General features: G+C 40.1%; 1 protein-coding gene across 1 annotated transcript in view; it reads right to left on the bottom strand.

The window, feature by feature from the left end:
- Positions 1-21,832, bottom strand: part of GRXCR1 (glutaredoxin and cysteine rich domain containing 1) — a 135,208-nt gene that overhangs the window by 5,946 nt on the left and 107,430 nt on the right. Inside the window, exon 3 of the mRNA XM_018049942.1 lies at positions 9,505-9,570. Coding sequence (XP_017905431.1) covers positions 9,505-9,570 — 66 coding nt within the window. The remainder of the gene's footprint in view (positions 1-9,504; positions 9,571-21,832) is intronic.

The raw sequence follows: 21,832 nt of genomic DNA, 5'->3' as shown, positions 1-21,832 counted from the left end.
AGAATGGCTCCCCTTTGACAGCTTAATGAAGGGAAGAGCTCTGCCCCAGGAGGGTACATAGCCTAAGGGGATAAAAGAGGAAATCTTCCTCTGCTGATTTCCCTAGTAACCAATGAGCCAATCTACAGTATTTCTCCCTATAGCTGGTAGTCTCCTTCTTCTTCCTGGGAGTGAAGACCTCTGCTGCTGTGTCCAGCCTGCCATCTGCCTCCCAGCAGTGGGATGTTGCTCCAGGACCCTTCTGCTTCAGATGTGGTGTTGTTGTTTAGTCAGTCATGTCTGACTCTTTGCAACCCTGTGGACTACAGCATGCCAGGCTTCCCTATCCTTCACCATCTCCCAGAGTTTGCTCAAACTCATGTCCATTGAGTTGGTGATGTCATCCAACCATCTCGTCCTCTATCATCCCCTTCTCCTCCTGCCTTCAACCTTTCCCAGCATTAGGGTCTTTTTTCTAATGAGTCGGCTCTTTGTGTTAGGTGGCCAAAGTATTAGAGCTTCAGCATCAGTCCTTCTAATGAATATTCAGGGTTGATTTCCTCTAGGATTGACTGGCTTGATCTCCTTGCAGTCCAAGGGACTCTCAAGAGTCTTCTCCAACACCACAGCTCAAAAGCATCAATTCTTCAGTGTTCAGCTTTCTTTCTTGTAAGAAAGATGTGTAAGATCTCCCATCTATCAAACTGCTGATGTCTCTGTCACTGACTCTGGGCTCTTTCTTCAGCAAATATAGTAACTGCAGGCCTGAAGGCTACAGCCCAACAAGAGTCTATATCCAGTATCTGATGTAATAGAGACATCATTTTACAAATGATGAGACAAAGATTTTTAATGAGTAAAAGTGAATGTTCAGATCACAGAGAAATTTGAAAACAGATTTCCACTTTCAGTGAAGAAGCTGACTACAGACAATTTGATCTTCAAACAGGTGAGAAATCTAGAGTAGCTCTTCGGTGTCCTGACACCCAGCAAAGCTACACACCAGGCAGACCTGGTTGATACCAGCACCCAGTAAGAGTGCTGAATCTTCAGAACGCCCCTCCTCCTCACAGCGGTTTGGATGGAGGCATGTTCCTTAGGGTAGCAGCAGTGCTTGTGCTCAGTCATAGCCGACTCTTTAGAGGTGGAATTTCGGAAAAAAGGAGTAAGAAATCATTTTCCCTTTTATCTCTATCTGTTCCTCTATTCTTGGCCAGGGACTTAAAAAAAAAAAAAAACCCAGTGGGCTCCTTCCACAAATAAGTTTACATTGCTAGGCACTGAGTATGGCATAGGAGATACAGCCATGAGCAAGAATTTCCCTGTTCTTTTAATAAATAGCTCTCAGCTACAAATAAGGATTTATTAGTGAAATGTTGACTAACAATGACTAATCTTATCAAGTGGCTATTACAAACCAGGCAATTTTCTATTCACTTTACATGAATTCACTCTAAATCTTCTCAACAATCAACTAGAAGGCAGATCTCATCATAGCACTGTAGAGATTCTGCATTATTTGAGGATGGCCTTGGTTCCCTGGTGGCTCAGCTGGTAAAGTGTCTGCCCACAGTGCAGGATACTGGGTTGGGAAGATATCCTGGAGAAGGCAACAGCAACTCACTCAAGTACTCTTGCCTGGAAAATCCCATGGACAAAGAATTGATGCTCTTGAACTGTGGTGTTGGAGAAGACTCTTGAGAGTCCCTCGGACTGCAAGGTGATCCAACCAGTCCATTCTAAAGGAGATCAGTCCTGGGTGTTCTTTGGAAGGAATGATGCTAAAGCTGAAACTCCAGTACTTTGGCCACCTCATGTGAAGAGTTGACTCATTGGAAAAGACTCTGATGCTGGGAGGGATTGGGGGCAGGAGGAGAAGGGGATGACAGAGGATGAGATGGCTGGATGGCATCACCGACTGGATGGATATGAGTTTGAGTGAACTCTGGGAGTTGGAGATGGACAGGGAGGCCTGGCGTGCTGCGATTCATGGGGTCACAAAGAGTCAGACACAACTGAGCGACTTCTCTCTCTTACTTTCTTTCTTCTCTCTTTTGGCCTGTTTGTGTGATTCCATATAAAAATGATGATGTAGCTTTTAGTATTTATATATTAATTTTACTTTAGGGAATTTATCTGTGGTCTTTGAATATATTCACTCCATACCACAGTCATCTAAACTGAAGCCTCCAAGAATTCCCTAGCCTTAAACAAAGGGCTAGAGGATAAGAGTGGAGTTCATGAATGATTGTGAAATGGGTTTCTTTTGTGGCACAAACTCAAATTTCATAAATACAAAGAGCTTTTTGCTGTTCTCTAATGCAGAAACAGGATGCTAAGATCAAGAGTATTTAGTGTTTTTTTTTCAAGATTAAGGAATGAATGCAATTCTTATTTTTAACCTCAGATCATCTAATCTTATTTTAGGAGTACTGGGAACTCTCTTAAGTGTTCTACCAAGGAAGAAGCAACTTATCTGACTCTCTGTAACCATAAACTCCCTCATCCAGGTTATCTATGAAGCAGACTCACTCCACATAATAGATTGTCACAAAAGTGAACACTTGGCATATAGTCATCTCTGGATGATCCACCTTTGTCTATGTATTTTGTTCTAAACTATAGTCAACAATTTAAAGTTGGCTTTAAGCTCAACATTCAGGAAACTAAGATCATGGCATCTGGTCCCATCACTTCATGGCAAATAGATGGGGAAACAGTGGAAACAGTGGCTGACTACTTTTCTGGGCTCCAAAATCACTGCAGATGGTGATTGCAGCCATGAAATTAAAAGATGCTTACTCCTTGGAAGGAAAGTTATGACCAACTTAGACAGCATATTAAAAAGCAGAGACATTACTTTGTCAACAAAGTTCCGTCTAGTCAAGGCTATGGTTTTTCCAGTGGTCACATATGGATGTGAGAGTTGGACTGTGAAGAAAGCTGAGCACCGAAGAATTGATGCTTTTGAACTATGATGTTGGAGAAGACTCTTGAGAGTCCCTTGGACTGCAAGGAGATCTAACAAGTCCATCCTAAAGGAGATCAGTCCTGAGTGTTCATTGGAAGGACTGATGCTGAATCTGAAACTCCAATACTTTGGCCACCTGATACAAAGAACTGACTCCTTTGAAAAGACCCTGATGCTGGGAAAGATTGAAGGCAGGAGGAGGAGGAGACAACAGAGGATGAGATGGTTGGATGGCATCACCGACTCGATGGACATGGGTTTGGGTAAACTCTGGGAGTTGGTGATGGACAGGAAGGCCTGGCGTGCTGCAGTTCACGGGGTTGCAAAGAGTCAGACATGACTGAGCAACTGAACTAAACTGAACTGAACAAAGATTTAATTCAGCAAATGCTTGTTAAGTGCCTAGGAGGCTCTTCCCTGTCTGATCAAGCCATTAATAAGCAGAATCATTTCTGATCCTTGATTTGCAGAGTTATGAAAAGCTGACACAGTCGAAATTTGTTGTTATATTCCTAAATATATAAGCTAGATTTGTGAATCTGATTCTTGATCCAATGGGATGTACAGCCACAACCCTATTTAAAAAGATGTTCCAATTTCAGAAAGAGGCACCCAGAGCACATGGCCTGATCGCCTAGGTAAGTAGGTGGTACTCTGCTGCTGTAACCTCTGAACATGCTGTGGCCACCCACTGCACGGAGAGGGAACATCACCCAGAATATTGCCTCTCCAGGGAGGGTCAGGCAAGCATTTGATAGCTCCAATGCCTCACACAGACAGCCTGTGCCATTTCCAGCATCCTTGGTGTGTGGCTGAGAATCTTACTTCTGTTCTTCCTGAATGACAAATGAGACTTTACAAGGAAAAAAAAAAAAAAAACGCTGAAAGTGAACACTATATTGGCAGCCTCATAGCAATGACATCAAAATGTTTGCTCGAATCTTTAGAAAAACAACAAGGCGGAAAAGCGCATTAGAGCTTCTCTACCACCTGAGATTTTTAATTCAGTGTCTGCCATAACAAGGTGCTTGCTAATACATCTCAGGGCTGCCCTGACTTCCTCTGTGTGAGTACCAGCAGATCAGCTATCCATCTCAGTTATTGTTTGGGGGTAATACTTGGACACTCTTTTCTTTTGATCTTTAGCTTGCTTATTAATATAAGTAAATATACAAATAAATTTTACCCCCCAGATGGTGTTGTTATTCATCCTTTGCACCCAAGCATTCGCTTACATAAAATAAGTTATTTAATCTTCTTTCAGCTAGCCTTATTGAATCCAAGTCTTGTAGCAGCTATTGCTATATTTCACTTGCTTCTGCTACCCATGTTTGAAGCCACTGACAAGTCACATCAGCAAATAATGCCTCCTCAGGTTTCCAGGGAAAGTTTTACTTGGGCGGGACATATGCTAAAATTCTTAGGCCAGAAAACTTGAGATGACTTGCTAACACCATTTTTGAGGGCCCACCTGCAGCCACTAAGCCACTTTCCTCTCCATTACTGGGGTAACTGTTAGAAACTGGGGCCTGAATCACAAAGACCAGGGGAGTCATGGTCTGCCATGCAGCACCGTAGTAACAGCAAATAAGAACTTGGTACGAGCTCTCTGGTTTCTCTCTAAAGGTATTGCCTATTTGCCCATTTCCTGTTCAATGCCATATTAGCATAAGAGCCAAGTGTTACAAATCCAGTCTGTTCCCTGGACCTAATACTCTGCCTATCTCCCAGTAAACTTCTCACCTGGGTCCTGTCACATATGGTCAGGTTTCCCAGATACCAACTTGCCACTTAATTTGAGAGTGAAGGCAGCACAGACTCATGGTTCACAGATTCAAGGAGTCAGGACTAGAATCTTGAGTCAAACACTATTTACAAGGTCTGGAGCAACTAACCTAAACATCTGGGCCTCCATTGCCTTGTCTGAAAAATAAAGACAGTAACAGAACCCACCTTGCAGTGTTATTTTGAGGTTTGAATAACTTAATACATATAGTACCAGGAATAGGAACAGTACTGGCTACTTAGAAAGAAATCCAGTGTTTCCTACCTCAGGAATATTTAACTCCTGTTTTATTGCCAAAAGCTAACATCAGAAGAATTGGATGTGCTTGGATATGAATCTTGTCTTTTGTCTACTTTTCCTGGTTCTTCCAACTGCTTCTCCAAGGCTAGTCTCTTTCCCTGGGTAAGTTTGTTTAAACCCTAGCTCCTTCACAGGCAGTTTAGGGATATCTGGATGGCTGAAAATTCTCTACCAGTTTTGTTATATGGGCAAAGCAGCCCAACAGAGTTATAGCTGTTACAACTCCTATGAATGGTATAAGCCAGTACCATACCATTGTATTTCAACATTAAGAATAGACTTAAATGTTTCTGAATTATTTATGGCATCTGTAGAATTGAGACAGACTTAATGAAGAGAATAAAATCCTCTTTCCAAGATTCTTTGAGCTGAGAGAGAGAGGTTATGTTAATATATAGCATGATAGTATTAATCAAGTTGCCAAATGAAGGAATTATAGACTCAAAGGAAAAAAGTCCAGGAATAGCTAAGATAAATCATCAATCTTTTAAAAAGAAGAGTAATGAGGGACATTCACTCTATAGGATCCTAAAAGGTGCTATCAAACCACAGGAATAAAAATAGTACAATATTGGTAAAACAGGAACAAACAGATCAGTGGAAATTATTAGGAAGCTCAGACAAAGACCTGAACATATATGGCGATTTACGATAATATAAAATTGGCAGCGAACATTCACTGGATTATTGAAAAAGCAAGAGAGTTCCAGAAAAACATCTACTTCTACTTTATTGACTATGCCAAAGCCTTTGACTCTGTGGATCACAACACACTGAGGAAAATTCTTCAAGAGATGGGAATACCAGACCACCTGACCTGCCTCCTGAGAAATTTGTATACAGGTCAAGAAGCAACAGTTAGAAGTGGACATGGAACAACAGACTGGTTCCAAATAGGGAAAGAGGTATGTTAAGGCTGTGTATTGTCACCAGGCTTATTTAACTTATATGCAGAGTACATCTTGAGAAATGCTGGAGTGGATGAAGCACAAGCTGGAATCAAGATTGCCAGGAGAAATATCAATAACCTCAGATATGCAGATAGCACCACCCTTATGGCAGAAAGTGAAGAAGAACTAAAGAGCCTCTTGATGAAAGTGAAAGAGGAGAGTGAAAAAGTTGGTTTAAAGCTCAACATTCAGAAAACTAAGAATATGGCATCCAGTCCCATTACTTTATGGCAAATAGTTGGAAAAACAGTGGAAACAGTGACAGACTTTATTTTCTTGGGCTCCAAAATCACTGCAGATGGTGATTGCAGCCATGAAATTAAAAGATGCTTACTCCTTAGAAGGAAAGTTATAATCAACCTAGACAGCATATTAAAAAGCAGAGACATTCCTTTGCCAACAAAGGTCCATCTAGTCAAAGCTATCATTTTTCCAGTAGAAAATAGAAAATTCCATCCATTTTCTCACCTGTATGGATGTGAGAGTTGGACTATAAAGAAACCTGAGTGCCGAGAATTGATGCTTTTGAACTGTGGTGCTGGAGAAGACTCTTGCGAGTCCCTTGGACTGCAAGGAGATCCAACCAGTTCATCCTAAAGGAAATCAGTCCTGAATATTCATTGGAAGGACTGATGCTAAAGCTGAAGCTCCAATACTTTGCCACCTGATGTGAAGAACTGACTCATTTGAAAAGACCCTAATGCTGGGAAAGATTGAAGGCAAGAGGAGAAGGGGACAACAGAGGATGAGATGGTTGGATGGCATCACCAACTCAATGGACATGAGTCTGAGTAAACTCCGGGAGTTAGTGATGGACAGGGAGGCCTGGTGTGTTGTAGTCCATGGGGTCGCAAAGAGTCAGACATGACTGCTTGACTTAACTGAACTGAAAATTGGCAGAACAAAGCAATAAATAAATAATATATTATTTAATAGAGGATGCTGGAAATCTCACTATGTATAAGAAAATGGAGATGGATCCTCCATTAATGAAAGAACCAGATATTAACAAGTATAAAGTGAATAGAAGAAAATGTAGGCTGATATCTTCTGACCTTAAGACAGACACATACTTCATAAATAAAAGTTAAAAAGCACAAAAGTAAGGAAAAATGGTGGATTAGATTATATCAGAAGGTTTCTATTGGATGAAGGACACCAAGAAAGAATCTAAAAATAGAGAAGAAAATATTGACAGTATTTAAAACCAACAAAAAGTTAACATCTAGACTATAGAAGGATCTTCTGAAAGTCAACAACAGCAAAAATTCCAAGATTTTTAATGGGAAAGGATAAGAATATATAACATAAAGAAAAGAAAGAAAGAAAGTGAAGTTGCTCAGTTGTGTCCGACTCTGTGACCCCATGAACTGTAAACTACCAGGCTCCTCTGTCCATGGGATTTTCCAGGCAAGAGAACTGGAGTGTGTTGCCATTTCCTTCTCCAGGGATCGTCCCGATCCAGGGATCAAACCTGGGTCTCCCGCATTGTAGGCAGACGCTTTATGGTAATATACAACATATAGAAGAAGAAATTTAAAATTTCAACACGCATACAAAGAAATGCCCAAACTCAATGGTTATCAGAAAAACATTATTAAAATGATAAGGCTATATATTTTTATCCCTACTACCTTGGCAAAAATGGAACAATGTAAAACATTGTGGGGAATGTGAGAACATAGGAAACCTCTTTCTCTGTAGGAGGGAGTATTGGATGGTACAAACATAATGAAGAGCCATCTGGCACTACCTGGAAAACTGGGGATATGCATAAGCTATTATCTAGTGATTTCTACTCTCAGAGAAATTCACAAACGAATGTGATCAAGGTTACTCCTTGCAGCACTTTATTTGAAGGAGCAGTTAGAGGACATGAGTGGATGAGTAGATAAAAAATAGTGTGTGAGCTAAGTGCAGCTGCACTGTCCAAAATATAAGCTATTTGTCAGATATGATTAATTATATTATTTATTTAAAATTTTTATTTTATTTGAATTTAAATCAAATAGAGTTAAATAAAATTAAAAATTCAGTTCTTCAGGCACACTAACTATTCTTTAAGTGCTCAGTAGCCACATGCATCCAGTGACTACTATGTTGGGTAGGATACAGTAAAAACATCTCCATCATCAAAGAAAGCTGGATTCAATTGTACTGTCATGGAGAAGTGTGAAGCAATTTAAAAAAAGAGATGAAAGGTTCACGTAGTAATAATAGGTTCGTAAAAGCCTAGTGCCTATAGAAAGGAATTTGAAACATAATTAGGTGTGTTATATAACATCATTTGTATAAATAAAAGTATGCAGAGAAACTAATAATACACATTGAGTTAAATCACTTAAATTAAAAGGCACATATTAACCAAATTGATGGTTTCATCAAATTGATGGGACTGGAGTAGAATGTAGGGACAAAAGGAAAGAAACGAACCCATCTATACAGATTTTAGAGCTGAGAGGAGCTTTAGGTTATGAAGTACACACCATCATTGTGTTTGTCCTTCTGGGCAAGATTACAATATGAATAAAACATGATTCCTAACACCAAGGAGCATATAGTTCATTTGGGACACAACTCAAATGTTCAAAGGAAAGGGGTAAGAAAAATTAAATGACTGTGATAAACACCAGAGAAGAAGAGGGATACAAGAATGCGAAGGTGGGAAAAATCTGGAATGATGTAGGAAAGATGCGATGCCGCAGAGGGGCCTTGATGACGGTGGAGGAGAATGAGGCAATGGAACAATAGGGAACGGAGTAAGAAGCCATGAAGTGGAAGGAATGGAAGAAAATCAGGAAAGAGGTCAGCAAAGGAGACTGGGAAAAAGAGCTGCCCATGGCACACCCAATCCATGTAACCACATTGCATGGTTCACCTGGGAAAGTCTGAGTCATGTTCACTGTCCCAGAAAAATTACTAATGCACCTTTTTCACTCTCAAGATGACCCAGTGAGGCTATAAAATATATAGAATTTAATTCTACATACAGAGAGAAATAGGCTGGTAAAATTGAGAGATATTAAGGACTTTCTGGGTGTATACTGATTTGATACATTATATATCCAAATAAATATTTCTGAGATGTTGTAATTACAAGTACAGGAACAAAATTAAAAGGTACACAGTTGGAGAAATAAGTTTTTCTGTTATCTTTAGAAATGGTGAGCCGGTCTTTGGGGAAAAGGAAAATAATTTACATAAAAACCATTATTTGTGCTTCCAGACAATGGCCTGACTTGAAATACCTCATCAACATCTCTATAAGAGAGAATTAGGTTCTAATAAAGCTGACTGGAATTTTCACCTAATACTATGAGGTTGTTATACACTAACACTAAGTCACTCTAGCTGGAGAAAACCTCATGGCAGGTGGTAGCAAATTAAAACTGCCACACGTATCCTGTTACATATTTGTAAGAACATGCAGGGAAAAATTCAATTAGGGAAACTCAATTACAATCAGAATGTGTTGAACATTTTGATTACTGAAAATAAGTTGCTAAAAGCACAATTACCTCAATTTTGGTTAAGAGGTCTTGCAGTTCTCCTGATTCGTTCATTGACAAAATTTTCTCAGCACCCTATTAACAAGAGAGGGTAGGGGAGAAAGAAAATCCATTTTGTTAGTATTTGAGAAAAAAAGTTCTAGATGGGAAAGTTTAACCCAGAAAATACTGAACAGGATTTTTCACTTCAGATCTAAATAAACCTAAAACCAGTCTTCCCTAGAGGCTAAGTGGTAAAGAATCTGCCTGCCAATTCAGGGGATGCAGGTTCAATCCCTGGGTCAGGAAGATCCCCTGGAGAAGGGTATGGTAACCCACTCCATTATTCTTGCTGGGAAATTCCAAGGACAGAGGAGCCTGGCAGGCTACAGTCCATGGGTTCCCAAAAGAGTCAGACATGACTTAGCAACTAAATAACAACAAAACCTAGATCCAGGAAACCAAAGGAATATAAATTTCTCTTTCCTTTCACATATTCTCCCATCTAGTAAGGCTAATAGTGGGCAAAAGGATTCCCAGCAGAAGTTGAGTGATGGGAACCCACAGATAGCAGATGAAATCCAGATATGGAAGATTCCAGGATAGCCTTCAGAATTGTTCAGGAAGCTGAAGCCAGCCACTTGGGAAAGGAAGCCTCTGAGCAAATCCCCAGCCTGGGCTACCTCTGCCCTCTTCCAGGCAGTCCTGGACCTCCTCTCCTGAGAGTCAAGCATGTAAACACAAGAGCAACTAGCAGTAATAACAAAATCACTAAGCACCCACAAAAGTGCATATTGTGAGTAGACACCTGACATCATCTAATTTGATGTGGTGGATTCTCATAATAGTATAAATTGAGCCTCAGTGAGATTAAATAACAATTCCAAGGTCACCCAGAGAAAAAGCAGAGTTGGAACGAGAACACCAGCAGGGGATTTACTTGAGAGCTAATGTTTTCAACTTTTAAAATTTTACTGTGAAAAGGAAAACAGAGGCAATGCACACTTTCCCACAAACCCATCGTGTCTTTTGGAACTACTCCATTTTCCTTTCCCTTCCAGCCTCTACCTACCTTTTCCCACTCTATTTCCCAACATCCAGCCATAGAGGGGAAAGAAGGAAGACATCATTATTTCCTATCAAAGACAAGACCGCCTCTGCCTTTTTCACATCATATCCCTGGCAAAGAAGAAGGGTTGAATCCATTTTTGATTTGGGGTAGGAAATGGCAACCCACTCCAGTATTCTTGCCCAGAAAATCCCATGCACAGAGGAACCAAACAGGGCTACAGTCCATGAGGTCACAAAGAGTTGGACACAATGAGTGAATGAGCACTCCTGAATGCCATTTTTGATTAATCAAGACAGACAGAAATATCATCACATAAAAAAAATACTTCCTGGATTCCTGTTTGTGCTGAGCAGGGTGGAAAACACGAAGACTCATTTAAAAAATAAAAAAGCCCTCATGTTAGGAGATTACTATACATTTTTATGTAAATACACAACCAAGTAACCCTCAAGGAGAATGGGAGATGACTGCCAAATGAGTGACGCAGGAAAAGGATGAACCAGGAGATCCCAGCAGGGAGAAAATAAGATCTGCTCATGGGGAGCAGAAAAGGCTTTCTGAGGTTGGTAGCATTTGATCTGGACTTTGATGATTCCAGATGAGGAAAAGCCTCATTCCTAGGTGAGGCTTTTAAGACAGGCAGGAAACTCCACCAGGGATGTATAGGAGCCTTTAGTTTTGGGTTTCATTTACTTCCGTTTATTTTATATTGGTGCTAGTGGTAAAGAACCTGCCTGCCAATTCAGGAGACATAGGAGATGTGTGATCCCTGGATTGGCAAGATCCCTTGGAGAAGGGCATGGTAACCCACTCCAGTACTTTTGCCTGGAGAATCCCATAAACAGAGGAGCCTGGAGAAGCCCTGGTGGGCAGAGAGTCAGACAAGACTGAAGTGACTTAGCACACATGCACGCATATCATCTTAATCACAGTCAGGAATGTCCAACAAAGCATAGTGAATGAAGATATAGGGCTACGGAAAACACATTATATTCCTTTGTTTGTCAGTGGTTTTGCCAGGAATACAGATATGACTTACTTAGAGTGAGAACAAACTAAGGAAACACCAAAACAAAACACTAAAAGCCTAAAATGTGGTAATAACTGGTATATTTTACTCTTGATACATTCTATTTCTTTAAGGCGTTACAGGGGACACGGGTTCTCTGCATAAACTAAAATGGGAAAAGCCTCAGGAAATTTGGTATGTGAACTAAGCAGTAAGGAAAATATATCACTCATTTTTCTTCAGTGAAAGAAAATGTACCCCAGTGACTACCAAAAATATGAATGTACCCACGTAGCCATCATGCATCTGCTTCCCAGATCTTTCCTTATCTTAGCAAGGTGCCTTACTCTGCTGTTTAGAATACCATGCACAGGTCAGGAAAGGACTATCTCACTACCCCAGATGCATGAAATTTACTCTCTTCAGCCAAATCATTCCAGCACCATCAGTACTACAGGAGCAAACTCCATGTTTCACAAGAAACTCAGGGTGTGCTCACATAAGCCATGTAACGAAAGGCAGGAGAGTCTACGCTCTTGGAGACATCTGCATGCCTATAGCCCAAATGGTGGACCAAGTTCTTGATGGAGGAAAAGCTCTGCTCTCTAATAGAGACCTAGGAGCTAAGAATTTCCACCCCCCTCACTGCAGCTGCTAACGTGGCCTCCGCTGCAGCTCCACGTGGCCAGATCTCCCTTGGTTTCCTTGGGAGGAGCTCGCTGGTCCCTGAGCTATGTACTGAGCTGTTACAACAACCAAAATTGCCTGCTTGCCCACAGGGTTCCACATCTGCACCCTCCACCTGACCTTGTCCTTGCTGAATCTAAGTGCAAGATCCTACAAGGAGGACAAAGGCATCAAATGGTGTCCTCTCTGCTCTTCGGCAGCAGCAACAGGATGGGAATCTCAGCCTCATTGGCAAAGACTATGGGCTTTCCTGGTGACTCAGCAGTAAAAATTCTGCCTGCCAATGCAGGGAAAAATTAGATTCCTCCCATCCCGAGCCTTGGGACATTTACCAGGGCGACTCTCAACCTGATATTTACCAAGGTAACTGTCTGCACTGCATTTACATATTCCAAAGGTCTTATTCCATACTGTTTTCCAGCGAGAGCTTTCCAATTATTGCTTGACCAATAATGAAGCCCTTGTGTCCAAAAAAGGGAGTGTATTTCCTTAAGCATCAGCATTCTTGAGAAATAGTCTTTTTTTCTGGCTGGTATTTGGCTAGGAATGTCACATGTGAGTTTGTTGCTTTTAAAATATAACTCCACATACAAGTCCACGCAAGTATAAATTAATTAATGATTCTATTAATTGGCGCAGTTTGCCAAGACTGCCAATATACCTGTGGAAATATTTCTAGTATATTTTTCAATTAATGTAGAATCATGTTTTTTTTTTTCTGAAAATTAGTATCTTCCTGAAAATAATGATAATAATGATATGTTAAGTGGTTTACAGACACTGGCTCTTTTAATCATCAGTGTGAAGTAAGTATTATTGTCACGATTTTTGAAATGAAGAAACTAAAGTGTGATGATAAGGGCAGTATCCCAGGCCTTTCTGTTAGTCAAATACAAGGCCTGAGGTACCTCCCTTATGCTCTTCATACTTTAGTTTCTTCATTTCAAAAACTGTGATAATAATACTTACTTTGATAGTTTACATATGATGGTGTGGCACGTGTAAAACAGAATGATGGCTATGCCTGAGCCTTGAGTTTGATTCTAGCCAGCTCCTCCACTGAAACAAAGTTTTCTTAGCACAGTAGTTTACACAATGCAATGCCTTACATAAGATTTTAGAAGAACTGGCTGATATAATAAATAACCCTTGCCTTTTTATTAACTATAAAACATTAATATTTGTTTTTGTTATTGTTTAGCTCCTAAGTTGTGTCTGACTCTTTGTGATCCCATGGACTGTAGCCTGCCAGGCTCCTTTATCCATGGGAGTTCCCAGGCAAGAATACTGGAGTGGATTGCCATTTCCTTCTCAGGGATCTTCCAGACCCAGGGATCAAACTCAGATCTCCTGCATTTGCAGGGATTGGCAGGTGGATTCTTCACCACTGAGCCACCAGAGAAGCCCACAGTCTCCAGGTCAATACAGAAATGGCTCTTGAACCAAACAATATATGATTCATCTCGCCTGCTTAAACCAGGTTCCTTTTCCCTCTCTAATGCCTTCCTGCACTTATTTCTCTATATATATTTTATTATATCTTTGAGTGACTGGGATGAAACCCAACATCCTTAGCACCATCTACAAAGGCCTTCACTATCTTTTTGGACCAACCTTTCCAGCCCTGTGCTGTCATACCATATGCTGATCCTCTGAATTTCTCCCATTTTCCTGGACACACCACATCCTTGCATAATATAAGATAACATGCCTTTGCACATGCTCCATCCTTTTGCCTAAAGTTTCTCCTATCCTCACCATCCTCTTCTGGGAAACTCCTATACATCCTCCCAAACCCAATGGAAATGTTACCTTCTTAATGAAATGTCTTTGATTTTCTAAGACAAAAATCAGTCCTTCCCACCTCTGTGCTCTTAGACCACGCTGTGTCCCACTGCACAGCAATCCTCGTGGTGATGACAGGGGCTACAGCTTCAAGGACAAGCACTTTGTGGAATGCACTGTACATACTCAATAAATATTTGCTAAATTTATGTCTTCTATCTTTTTGTAGTAAATTCAATAATAAACTCCAAATGGCAGTTTCTTATAATAATTGCCACTTGAAAAGGAAAATAAACAAGGTCATGAATCAACATGTGCCTTGGTGGAGGTAAACTGGCAAGGGACCAAAATAGAAAGACAGATACCTAGAGTAGACAGAGGGATAAAGACAATGCAAATGATTTCCTCTAGTTATCACTTCTCTCATCTGGGCACATGATAGGAAGCAAAGAACAAACCACTGGCAGCTGACTTCTGATGAAGCCCAGGAGGCTAGGACTGTCAAGTCCTGGCTGCTAAAGGATCCTTCCGCTGTGTAATCAGGAGAGCAGATGGCAGAGCTGGTGTTTAAGCAACTCAACTACTACGCAGCAGGATGCCTGCCAAAGGATGTGTTCAACAAATGTGTATTGTTATGGTTGCCATGTGGCCCAGAATGGAAGGTTACGTCCACCCAGAGATGGGCCACCTGAGCCCAGCTGACAAAGGCAGGATTGACTTCAGGAATTAGCTTTGGATCGTCTCCAGCACATGAACAAAGTCCACCGAGGCCCTGGTATTCTACACGAAACACTTAGGCTTGGAAAGTGTTCAAAACAGCTGAAGCAGTATCCCACCAGTGTCTAAAAAAACCAGTAAAGGCTCCTGTGGATAATTTCATTCTAAAAAGCACAGTATTCCTCTGTCCCTGGCAGGCAGAAGTAAGCATAAAATTAAACTAGCTGACTTGTTTTGTGCAATTTTATAACACAGACTTTTGGTGTTAGAAAATACCTGCCAAAGACTGATTTTAGTTTTACGTAATTAATTTTTTCAGTGTGGTTCTAAAGAACAACTTCCTATGGAGGTTAATCTTGATTGTTTTTTATAATAAATCCATATCATCAAAACAAATGTTCATAACAACATATATTATTTTCTTTCCTATGGCAGAAGGCCGCCTCTCCTTTTGCCTTAATATTAATATCAGTTCAGTTCAGTTCAGTCGCTCAGTCATGTCTGACTCTTTGCAACCCCATGAATCACAGCACGCCAGGCCTCCCTGTCCATCACCAACTTCCGAAGTTCACTCAGACTCACGTCCATCGAGTCTGTGATGCCATCCAGCCATCTCATCCTCGATCGTCCCCTTCTCCTGCCCCCAATCCCTCCCAGCATCAGAGTCTTTTCCAATGAGTCAACTCTTCACATGAGGTGGCCAAAGTACTGGAGCTTCAGCTTTAGCATCATTCCCTCCAAAGAAATCCCAGGGCTGATCTCCTTCAGAATGGACTGGTTGGATCTCCTTGCAGTCCAAGGGACTCTCAAGAGTCTTCTCCAACACCACAGTTCAAAAGCATCAATTCTTCAGCACTCAGCCTTCTTCACAGTCCAACTCTCACATCCATACATGACCACTGGAAAAACCATAGCCTTGACTAGACGGACCTTAGTCGGCAGAGAAATTTCTCTGCTTTTGAATATGCTATCTAGGTTGGTCATAACTTTTCTTCCAAGGAGTAAGCGTCTTTTAATTTCATGGCTGCAGTCAACATCTGCAGTGATTTTGGAGCCCCCAAAAATATTAATATCAAATCATATAAAAGTGATACCAAGTTACCAGGCTAAAAGAAGATAGTATTGAGGGTTGAGCAGAATAAGCCAGAAGACTGCATTATTTAATAGATTTAGATTGTCACCTACTGTGTCACAAAATTTTCTCCTCATAAATTGAATTTTAGAATACAGTGATTAAGCTCAAAAAAGTGTATTTTTTTAAACTGAGATATAATTGACATATAGCATCTAACTGTTTCTAGGTGTATGACGTTATGATTTGGTATTTGTATATACTGTGAAATGACCGCTATAAGAAGTCCAGTTAACACTCATTACCATACATAACTACAACATTTTTTCTTATGATGAGAACTTTTCAGATATGCTCTCTTAGCAATTTTCAAATATACAGTATAGTACTATTAACAACAGTTACCATTCTGTACATAATATCATATAACTTATTTGTTTTATAACTGTAAATTTGTACCTTTTGACCCCCCTTCACCCATTTTATTTTCACCCACTATACCTTTGGCAAACATCAATCTGTTCTCTGTATCTATGACTTTGGGGGATTCTTTATTTTTTTATTTTTACTATGGGAGTTAGATTCCACATATAAGTGAGATCATACTGTTGCTTTCTTTATCTGACTTACTTCACTTAGCACAATGCCATAAAGGACCATTCATGAGATCACAAATGGCAAGATTTCCTTCATTTTTCTGGTTGAAAAACATATATGTATCATATTTTCTTTAACCACTTATCAATTGATGGGCAGTTAGGTTGTTCTGTATCTTGGCTATTGCAAATAATGCAGAAATGAACATTCAGAGTGCATATATATTTGGAGTTAGTGCTTTTGTTTTCTTTAGATAAACACCCAGCAGTGGAATTGCTGGATTATATGGTAGTTCTATTTTAAGGTTTTTAAGGAACACCCATACTATTTTGCACAGTGGCTGCACCTATTTGTATTTTCACCAATAGTGTACAAGGATTGCCTTTTCTTCACATCCTTGCCAACACTTGTTATTTCTTGTCTTTTTGATGACAGTCATTCTAACAGGTGTGAAGTGATGTCTCATGGTTTTGACTTCTATTTTCTTGAGAATTACTTGAGTACCTTTTTATGTACTTGTTGGCCATTTGTAAGTCTTATTTGGAAAAATGTTCATTCAGACCCTCTGCCCATTTTTTAATTGCATTATTTGCCTTTTCACTATTGAATTTATATTTTGAATATTAACCCTTTATTAGATGTATGATTTGCAAATATTTCCTCCCATTCTGAAGGTGGACTTTTCATTCTGTAGATGGTTTCCCCTGCCGTACAAAAGCTTTTTAGTTTAAGGTAGCCCAACTTGTCTATTTTTACAATCAAATGATTTTTTAATAAGATTCCAGATTAAATCCCAGTGTCTCCACTTACAAATTAACTTGGACAAAAACTCTTTAAGACTTAGTTTCCTTATTTGTAAATTGTGTATAATAATGTGTACAGTGTTGTTGGAAAGATGGCATGAAATGATATGAGTCTAGAACATTGTATAATGCATGATAGGAATTCAATAAATAGTAGTCATTTACTTGTTTATTATTATTATTATTATTATTATTGAACTCCCCAAGGACATTTATAAGCTAGAATCTATTTCAAGCTCTCGAAATCTGGTTCACAAACATTTTCCATCCACAGTCAATAAATAATAAAAGGTACATGCAAATCAACAAGAGTGTCACAATTGTTTTGGGGTAATGTCACCATAAAGGGACTGTAATAAAAGGGGGGCTCATATAAAACAGTGGGATGAAAAACTCAATTGTGTAACCTATTGAAAAGATGACATACTTGAGGACTTTCCAGACAATAAAAGTTCTTAGCTAAGTTGTAGAATGGCTAAAGTATTCTTTATTATGGGAGATTTAGTAAGCTTTCAACTAGACCTCTGAAGACTCAAAAAAGGACAGTTAGTGAAAAACTTTGTTGATGAAAATTGAGTTGATTATTTTTCTGGGACACATGGATATTTAATTACTCAGCAGGAAAAATATTTGAGAAAGACTCATATGGTGAGAGTAATTGAGAAATATAATTAGATGATAAAAATGTCAGTTAAAATTTCATCAATAGGAGGGAGCTCCTACTTGAAGGGGGTTTAACCCAGATGGGATCCAAGGATGTCTAAACACAGATGGGTTAACTAAAGAATCATCACTGCAGCAGTCAATGAAAATTACTTTATTTTGTCATTACTACCTTAGTAAATTTGAGCAAACTCCAGTAGACAGTGGAGGACAGAGGAGCCTGGAGTGCTGCAGTCCATGGGGTCACAGAGAATTGGACAAGACTTAGCAACTGAACAACAGCAACACAGTAAAATTATCAAAAGATCAAAGCACCACTCCTACCTAGCTGCTACCTAGAAAGACATCTCTAGTGAAATTCATGCTCATGAAATAAAGTAGCTATACTATTTTTTCATAAAGTTCTACCATGTAAAAGGGTCATGGGTTATCTAATATTTTTGTTTGTTTAATTTATGAGAATAAACTCAATGCAGCTTTCAGGATCCCAGAAGGAAATTGGGATGTACAAACAATTTAGCTGAAGAGCATTTAATGAGGGACCCATTTACAGAAGTCTGAACAGCATTAAGTAAACCAACAGGCTTGATGAAGCACCCAAGTGCTGGCAAAAAGAGGAAGCTGTTACTACGTTTGAGTTTAATGTATACAGAGCACAGAGTCGGACACGACTGAAGCGACTTAGCAGCAGCAGCAGCAGCAGCCCAACAAAAGATGTAGTCGTGGGAAAGGGACCAAGAGGAATTCAAGGTCTGCCTAAGGTGCACCTCAGAATGAAGGGAGCAGAGAAAATAAATACCTCTGTTTCCTGCCTCCCTCAGATTTCCTGTTCTAGTCTCCTTCTGACTGATGTCAGAGGGCAAAGCACTTGAAGTCAGACACTAAAGGCATTTGAGTGGTGCAGTTTGTTAGGTCTGCCCACAGCAAACCAGAGAAGGAGAGAATGAATCTGGAAAGGAAAACAGAAAGTAATGAACCCAATCAGCCACAAATCAGATGATTCCTTTCATTCTTTTGGGAGTCCATTTATTATGTATCTTCAAAACAAGAGAATAAGGATGATGGTAATCCTCCTTTAATCCTAGGGGGAAGGAAATCATACCAGTAACAAGATCTGCTGAGAAGGTTGTAGCACTGGGGTTAAACTGGTGGGCTCAGCCACACATTAAATCCTGTCTCAACTACTTATTTGCTGTGTGAGTTTGGGCAGTTAATCCCTCCAAACCTCAGCCTTCTCAGCTATAAAATGAAGAGAAAAATATCTCTGCCATGCAGAGTTGTAAGAAATAAATGAGATAATGCCTCTTACGTGTTTAGCATGGCTTCCCTGGTCTCTCAAACAGTAAAGAAAGCACCTGCAATTCAGTAGACCCAGTTTCCATCCCTGGGCAGGAAGATCCCCAGGAGAAGGGACTGGCAACCCACTCCACTATTCTTGCCTGGGAGATCCCATGAACAGAGGAGTTTGGCAGCTACAGTTCATGGGGGTCACAGTCAGACACACTGAGCAACAAAACAGGCACACATAGAGCCTTGGAAATTAAAATATGTGTTTCTTCTTGTTTTCAGCAAACTTGTATAAGCCATGGATGTTTCATTTAGCTTAATTTCAGAAATGGCGTTTGGAAAGACATTGCTTTCTTTTCTGAAATCAACTTCAGTGACCTTCTCACAGTGGGACTATCTTCCTTCTATAATAGTATGGGGAGAATACTAATTACCTCTGCTCCACTGTTATTATCCATGCTCCAGTCTCCTTTGTAGTTAGAAAATCCTCTGAGACCTCTTTGGGCAGAGCATACAGTGAGAGCCTATTTTTCTCAGCCTCTGTGTGGTTAGCTGCAGCCATACAACTAAGTCCTTGGCAGTATAAGCAGCTCCCAAGCCACACTCTTAAATTAGGCAGATTGTCTTACACTTTCTCTTTTAGATAAACTGGGAAGCATGGAATGAGGCTCACCCTGAAGGGAGGTGCAGTAAGTTAGAAGAACCGCTTATAGAAAAGAGACAGTCTGTACCCCTGCACTACCTCCAACTCAGACTTCTTTGAAAGACAAATATACATCGTCTACCTTGTTTAAAAGAATAACCTATGTGTGATTTGGGCTTCCCAAGTGGCACTAGTCGTAAAGAACCTGCCTGCTAATTCAGGAAATGTAAGAGACACAGGTTCGATCACTGGATGAATAAGATCCCCTGGAGAAGGGCATGGCAACCTGCTCCAGTATTCTTGCCTGAAGAATGCAATGGACAAAGGAGCCTGGCAGGCTATAGTCCATGAGGTCACAAAGAGCTGGACACTACTGCAGTGACTTAGCATGCACACACATCCATGATTCACATAGATGATTGAAAAATAGATGTATAGACTGATATAGACATATAGATATATATGCATATATAAGTATAGATGTGTTTATATATATATATATATAGAGAGAGAGAGAGAGAGAGAGAGAGATTTATGTTGAGATAAGCTAGAGATAGAGACAAAGAGATAGGATGAGGAAGACATCAGACAGAGTGACTTAGAAACCAGCACAAATCCTTGGGTACTGCCCAAAACTTAATGTTTTGTTGTTGTTGTTGTTGTTGTTGTTGCTTTTAGCTACAAGATTTAGGGAAAAAAGTAAAATAGAGTGACAATAATAACCTTGTCCAGAGAGAATTCTTGTAGCTATTTTCAGGCTCTTTTCCTCCTCTTTACCAGGGGCTTTTCTTGCCAGGACTATCTCCCATTCCAGAAAAGCAAATCAAGGCACTGAGTTTGAAGGCAGGTTCAAGAAGGATGAATCAACTCAGGTCTCTAAATCAGGACTGAGAACAAAGCTTAGTACTCCTTTCTCATTTCCTTTGGTTCTGGCCTCTGTGACCTTCAAAGAAACGGAGCTTACAGTTTTCTCAGAGTACAAGGCGTCCGTGATTCATCTCCTGGCTGTTTCAGCGGGTAGGACAATGCCAGGAGGGCAGTTCTCAAGGGACGTGGGAGGACGGAGTGAGAGCAGTGACACTGTGGCAGAGCCTGGGAGAAGCCTCTTCTCTAAGCAGAAGCTTAATGAGCATGTGCTCTGCACGCATCACTTTTTGAATCTGCACTGCTTCCCTGCAAGCCGTCTTTTAAAATCCTAGTTGCAAAAATAGAGAACATAAGACTCAAAGGAATTGTGAAAGTATTCTAAGAGTGCCTGTTCGAGGTCAGCCTGCGGCTAACAGTTGGCAAGGTCAGGATTGCAATCTGAATCTCTGTGCGTTAGTGGCTCAGTCATGTCCAACTCTTTGCAGCCCCATGGACTGTAGCCTGCCAGGCTCCTCTGTCCATGGGATTCTCCAGGCAAGAATACTGGAGCGGGTAGCCATGCCTTTCGTATTTCCCCCACCCAGGGGTCAAAACTGGGTCTCTTGCATTGCTGGCAGAATCTTTACCATCTGAGCCACCAGGGAAGCTCTAATCTAAGTCTACCTGGCTCCAAAGTCTATGCTTTTCTTCACCAAACTTCACTTTCTTCACTTATAAATATATACATATATATGTTTTCAAAATAATACCTATCTTTAAGGGATACTATGAGGATAAAGCATGATACTAACACACGTTGTTACTGTTTAACATAGAAAGTGGTTAATAATAATATCTGTTAATATACTTGCTATTACTATTATTATTGCACTAAAACACTATAAAAGCAGTATATGATAAATTTTGTCTAATGTTAACTGATAATAGATAGTAAAGAACATAGATTTTAGACCCTGTCAGTTCTTAAGCCTCATGGAGTGTTTCAGCATTTCATTATGCCCTCAGTGAAGGCAAACTTACGCTGTAAATTTCTGACCTGTGCATCTCTATTTTCCTCCCTGTGAAGCACAAAAGCAAAGAGATGGAAATAGAGGTCATTTGTTAAAGTACCTAGGCTCTCGGGCCTGTTTCAGGAACTCTAGAGAGTAAATATATA

Source organism: Capra hircus, chromosome 6, assembly GCF_001704415.2.
Source record: "Capra hircus breed San Clemente chromosome 6, ASM170441v1, whole genome shotgun sequence".
Lineage (NCBI taxonomy): Eukaryota > Metazoa > Chordata > Mammalia > Artiodactyla > Bovidae > Capra > Capra hircus.
The sequence above is the reverse complement of the archived record's forward strand: the minus strand, read 5'-3'. Positions and strand labels throughout refer to the sequence as shown.